Source organism: Argiope bruennichi, chromosome 2, assembly GCF_947563725.1.
Source record: "Argiope bruennichi chromosome 2, qqArgBrue1.1, whole genome shotgun sequence".
Taxonomy (NCBI): domain Eukaryota; kingdom Metazoa; phylum Arthropoda; class Arachnida; order Araneae; family Araneidae; genus Argiope; species Argiope bruennichi.
The window spans coordinates 115,451,628-115,458,473 of NC_079152.1; the positions used below are offsets into that span (position 1 = coordinate 115,451,628).

The 6,846-nt window shown below is 27.9% G+C and overlaps 1 protein-coding gene across 1 annotated transcript; it reads left to right on the forward strand.

Annotated features, from left to right (window-relative positions):
• The first annotated feature begins 543 nt into the window (after positions 1-543).
• LOC129961553 (solute carrier family 35 member G1-like) lies at positions 544-6,601 on the forward strand. Its single transcript, XM_056075038.1, has 2 exons — positions 544-623; positions 3,947-6,601. The coding sequence occupies exon 2, from the start codon at positions 3,983-3,985 to the stop codon at positions 4,943-4,945; it is 963 nt and encodes a 320-aa protein (XP_055931013.1). The 5' UTR covers positions 544-623; positions 3,947-3,982; the 3' UTR covers positions 4,946-6,601.
• The last annotated feature ends 245 nt before the right edge of the window (positions 6,602-6,846 follow it).

Here is a 6,846-nt window from a genome sequence, read left to right on the forward strand (position 1 = left end):
ACATCCAGTATTGGCTTTCACTTATGGCATGCAAGATGTCACTGACATTACTTTTGATGTCAGTTATTTTTCACCATCATTAAATTAATCTGTTATATAGGAAAGGAGACAAAATTGATTATGATTAAATTAATTTTCTATGAAATTTTATCTTTCAATATTATAAATTTGCTTAACCATCATATAAATATTTGCAGAATAATATAATGGGTAAAGAAAAATTACAAGGACTTAGAGTCTATCTAGAAACCTAGAGCTTATTCCAACCACTGGCCTCGTTCTGAATGGAAAACATTAAATATATAGAGAATATAAGACCGTTTGAATTTTTCAAACTCTATTTTCAGAAAACTATCCTAAAGGCGTGCTACACGAATTACTTCTGTTGAAGTCCTAGTTATGCCTTTTATACTTCAGTTAAAAATGAATCCCCTGTTGATCGGCGCGGCGATTGTATGCAAAATGGCTGCCGACATCGCATTTCATGAATAAATGAGGTTGAAACACACAGCTGTGAAAGCAAAAGGGGAAAGACTAATTGAATATTTACGTTTTCTCATTTCTCCTTCTACAAGACTCAAACTGCTGTCATTCATCTAAAGCACTGGATTATTCTAACACCAGTAAGTCGAATTTCAATTTTTCACGGCGTTTTCTAGACTTTCAAATGTTCCTAGATTCTTTACTGTGACCATAATTTAAAATAAAAATTAACTTTGTCTAATTTACTTTTCTCATTTTAAAGAACTTGTATTTTCATAATCTATATATTCAGATCTGCGGAATTTTTTAAACAGGCTTTATAAATCAAAAATTGTTGAAAATGAAATCTATGAAGCTCATATATATGTCAAATGCTCCGCGCCAATTTAATCCATCGGGCATCTTGAATTAGATAAAAATGTGTTTCGCCATTTCAATTAATACGTTTTATTTTCATCATTTTTATTTCATAATAAAAATGTATAATCTAGACAGTTTTTCTTGACTGAAAGCTCGCTAATTTCGAATTTCGAAACTGTTATGAATACTTATGAACCAAGATTTTCAATAGCACCTAGATATTATATCATCAATTTTCTATTGTAGAAAATGTCGGTAATTTTGTTCCATTAGATACGAGCATTCAAATGTAATCGTGCAATATATTTGTTGATAATATATAAAATATTGCGAATTACCGCTAAAATGTCCATTTTTGTGTCACATTCTCTATGATATTGTTAATAAATAACATTTAAATTCTTTTAATTACCCAGCTCAAAACACAAAATTATTTTTATTTTAAGATTCATGCTTTGACTTGTTTATCACAACATTAAGTAATTTAAATTGTTAAATCTGTTGTAATGTTTTTTTTTCTCCATTTTTTCGGTAATTTTGTTTGTTTCGATAAGGGCATTCGCTCATGTAAAAAACTTTTCGCCACTCTGTTTGGTTGACATAGTAATTTATAAAGTGTAATGGTTAAACACATTTATTGATAATGTGTAAAATGTTGTTTATTTCTATTAAAATGTTGAAATAAAGGATCAAAGAATAGACAACAAAAACCTCAAATTCTAAATTTTTCATACTTTTCAATAATGAATATTTACATTGCGTGACAAAACAATTTTTAAATATAGACAGATTATTAAAAATTATTACAGAATGATTTCAATTCAGTTTAATTTTTGAGGGTAAAATTTTATTTATCCTCTGTAGAAATTTATATTAATTTTATATGACATTTTCTTTATGATATTACTGATAAATAACACTTAAATGCTTTTTAATTACTTTACTAAGCAATACTAAACTATTTTCATTTTAAGATTCATGTTTTATTTTATTTGTCAAAGATGTTGAATCTGCTTTAATATCTTTAATTCAATCTACATAATTAAGACATATCAAATTACCTTGCTGAAGTGCTAAATGATCGATGCCATTTAATAAATGTAAATAAAAATAAATTTTTTGTATCTCCAATCCAATTTGTTCAATTTTTTTTCTCTTTGATATGATATTTTTATCCATCCCGTTAGGAGTTTCGAGGGAATAAACTGTAACTGTAGCTCGAAAATCATAAAGAATAACTATTCTCAAAGAATATATGTAGGATAAGATACATTGCATTCTAGAACTGGTTTTAACTCTCCTACAAAAAAGTTTGTTTATGATAATTCATTTCTGACGTACAGATGTTCTTCAAGAAGGCTTTTACTTTCCTTTTAACATTTTGTCTCCTATTTATATTTGTCAATGAAATTTTACTTTATTGTTTAATTGATATTCAATTTTTAATTACTATTTTTTTTCCTGTGGCGTAAGAAATAGACCTAATAGCTTTGATCATCTTATAAACTAATTTATTTTTAAAAGCACATAGAAAATGCATTAATTCTGTGTTTTTAAAATAACATTCACATTACACAGAAGAAATTTTGGCAATGTTCTAGCGATACTGATAATTAAAAAAAACCGGTAAAAATTTCTATATATCTTTCTGATGAATATCATATCAAAGCACATGTTTCAAGAATTGTGAAGTTTATAGAACTGCCAGGTAAAAAATATGTATAAGAATCCAATTGTTAACTACCCGCAGATTTATGGTGTTAACCTTTAAATATCTAAATATTAAGATTTTATAAAGAAGTGTATTTAAACTTTTCGAATATGCAACTAATAAATTACACAGTAATATAAATCATACATATTTCTGCAATAAGTCTCATTCTTATTATATAATATGATCAAATTCATTCTGAAATTAAGAAGATATGCAAAGACATAGTCAGATTATGTATAAACAAATGCCTCTGCTCTATTCAATATTATTTGATTTTTTTGCATAATATTAAATTTATTAATAACAACCTAATGAATTTTCTGCTTTTCAAGAAACACAAATGAAAAATACTTCTTAGGTTTCTTCGAATACTTTTTTAGAGAAGGATAAATTGTATTATTCAGTTTAATCAAGCAATAGGAAGCTTGGGAAACTCTGCCAGAAATCTAGCATTATCTAGAAGGAATCTAAAAGCATTATATTTTTATAGTTATATTTTCTCATTAACATCTATGAACTATTACTATAAAGAATGATTCGTCTCAAGCAATTCCTCTGTTGTTTATGTTGTACTCACACATTATGTTAGAATATAGTTTCTATTTCGCATTTTATAATTTTTAAAATACTATTATGTTAAAACACAAGCGTATTCTGATTTCATCGACATACTCAAAACTATAACAAAAAACAATAACAGACAAAATTAAAGAAATTGAAGCTGTGATAAAATTCTATTATTTCCTATGACTTATTCTGAGCCAGAGCTGTAATTTTTTTTTTTTTTTCATGTAAATGTTGTTTCAAGATGAAATCTCAACCAAGTTAGGTTAAATGATTTTGTAATCATTTTTGTTTGAAACAAAATAAGAATTTTTAAAAAAATAATCGTTATTAAATCTCATATTTTACGACAAAAATTTAATTACATTTCAAGTACCCCATTTTTCTTATTTTGTAATTCATTTATCCCTTCTTTAAAGTAATTAATTTTTCAACTTGTTAAAAAATTAAATAAATAGCAAATTTTAAAATTTTTTGCAATTTTTAATTGCTGCTTGGTTACAAAAGGTGATTAATTTTTAAAAATAGGAAGTGAAACAAAAAAAAAAAATAATAGTTGTTAAATCTTATATTTTATGACAAAAATTAAATAGCATTTCAAGTACCTTATTTTTGATATTTTACAATTTATTTCTTCGTTCTTTAAAAGCAATTAATTTTATCAGTTTTTTAAAAATTAAACAGCAAATTTTAAAATTGTTTGTAAATATTAATTGCTAATAAGCTGCAATTATTAATCTTTAAAAGCAATATTAAATACAATTCAGTTAGTAATAGTTATATAACACTTTTTTATAATAAATATGATTATAATTATTTTGAAAGTTACAGAAAGCCCTGCAGTTGCAAGTCAAGAGCAACATGCATACTAGAAGAAGATCGTACCATCTATGGCCTAAAATTTCGAAAGGGAATAAAGAAGAAAAGAAAAGGAAATGGGCTGCCTTAAAAGGTTTATTCTTCGCCATAATATCAGCCTTTTGTACATTACTCAGTGCAATTATTGTGAAAAAAGTCAGTCTTCACCCTGTTCAGTCTGCATTTTACAGATTCGTCGGATCACTTGCCCTATCCATTCCTGCGGTTGTAAAAAGCAATGAAACTCCTGCTGGACCAAAAGGGTTTCGACTTATTCTTCTATTTGCTGGTATATTCGGTGCCGGAAGCATGCTTTTTGCCTTCTTGGCCTACCGTTACCTACCACTTTATGAAATATTTGTCATATTTGGAACTACCCCTATCTTCGTGACTGTTGCAGCGCATTTGTTCCTCAAGGAATATTGTGATATCTTTCATTCCGTTCTCTTGATTTTTTCTGTCATAGGAATCGTTTTTTCAAGCAAACTACCATCCCACATCATTGCAAAAGACATAACTTACAGCACAGATAATATTTATGGTTTCCTAGCAGCAATTGCGGCAGTTCTTTGCAGAACTGGTCAAATGATCTTCATCAAGAAAGCTAAAGAAGTGCCACATTCTATAGCCATATTTGCTTGTTGTTGGACAGGCGTAATAGAATCTTCAATGCTGATGCCAGCTTTTACCGAAATGAAATTGCACAGATGTGGATTAGAGTGGATAAATATTGTGTTAATAGGTTTTCTCAGTTTTTTTGACCAAGCGTTCATGACGATAGCCCTCCAATGCGAATTTGTTAGTTTAGTTGCTACTGTCAGATGCGCAATCAATATCACAATGGGATTTTTAATTGAGGCTTTCCTTTTTCATGATGAAATTGATTACTTCGTCATTATTGGTGCAGTTCTAGTTGTATCATCTATTGTTTCATTAGGTCTGAGGAAATGGATGTCTTCTACTTGAGTTAAAATTAATACATTGAACTCTAAATTACATCCGGGAATGATATGTCCCGTGATAAAGATTGTAACCAACGAAACGAAACTTAAATGTGTTCAAGCTCAATTGCAGAATTAAAAATTTTCTTTGTAATTATATTTATATTATATATATACATGGCGTAAAAGTCATTATTAAGAATTATCTAATGAAATCTAAAGCTATGTTTAGCTACTATTCAACTTTGGACAGTATCAACTCCTATCCTACTCTTTGGATAAATCCAACTTTGTCGTCCAGTAACTCAACTCTTCCAATGACTCTTTTTATGTGTACGAATAAAAGTAAGCATGAATAACAATTAGTTGTGGTATCGTAAACTTGACGTTTTATTTACATTTTTTTATGCTGGAGTGTTGAAATAAGCTGAGATCTGCAAATTGTGCTATATAAGCTTGAATTTTATTACAAAGAGAACCGAAAGGGGAGTGTCCGGGAATATATAGAGAAGATACCACTGCCAGAAAATGAAGGTTAGAGATGGAGAATTGAAAGAAATTCGGAGAGGCAAAATAAAGAGAATAAAAATTAGTTATAAGATTGATAATATCACATTTTGTTTACATTTCTCTGCTAGATTAGGGTAAACTGAAATTTGTTGATCTATAATACTCTGAATTCATTTGGAAATTTTTGCAAGTATTTTCTTTCGACATTATTTTTATTTTGTTTTTCATGTTGTATTTTATCTGTAATTGGATCACTGTTAGTTTTAATCTGGTTTTAGTGATTAGTTTTGACTTGAGTATCTATAAATATTATGGATAAAACGGATACAGATGGGTAATCTCTATAGCTTGCATATGGAAATTGACCTACCTACTTTTCAAAGCAGTAATGGTATTTCTATTATCTTAAAACTTAAAAAAAAATCTTTTTAATTGTATCAATTTTCGTACAATTTTTCCTTAATTTTAATAATATTTTTTTTTTATTTTATTTTATACACAATCCGTAACAATGTTTTTAAACGTTATGATGGAATTCAAATTGACCCGGGATTATCAACTCTGTTTTTATTTCGTGTATACTTTTTTTAAATTTTTGGTGAATGATATCCACGTCTTTCAGCTGTGTTAAATAACAAACTTTAAAAAAAATGCATCCCATATTAATCATTAACCCATTTAGAAAATGAATAATATGCCGAACAAGCTGGTCTTCAAAAGCGGCTAGTTTTTTTTAAAAAATTTTTTAATACTTTTCTAAAGTTCTCATGCTCTTTTACTACATTCTCTTTAGTTAATCTGTTAGAATCTTGTCCAATATGCAAAATAATAACACCTGATCTACATGGGCATATATTCGAGTATAATGGATTAAGAATAAGATACGATGATGTTGCTCTACAAAATTGCCGAATCAAATATTTTGTAAATATATGTATACATTAAAAAAAAAAATTGTAAATTTGTAATTCATGCACATAAGCATATTCACATCAGTCAAAGGAGTACGTTTACTGGTTACAAACTATTGATGGTAATATAGTCTTTTATAACTCATGAAAATATTTCTGTTGTAACTGAATTCTAACAAGGGATTCTGCATTTTAAATACTTTCCTTAAACAGAAAACCTTTGTCTGCTCTAAGTGGGAAAGCAACTGTCGACTTAGAAACACTGTACCACTTATAAGTAATAATATGATTTGTTTAAGTTTTATACTTGTCAGTTATATTACTTTTTCAAAATAAAACATATTTTTCATTTTTGTTTCTTACTTTCATTTCTTATTGCATTTATAAGTAGAACATATGTTTCCAATTCGTAAGGATGGTAGGATAATTTCGCCCCATGCATCTAAAAATTGCATATCCATTTTCATATTAAATGTGAGAGTCTCTTCAAATCTGACACAATAAT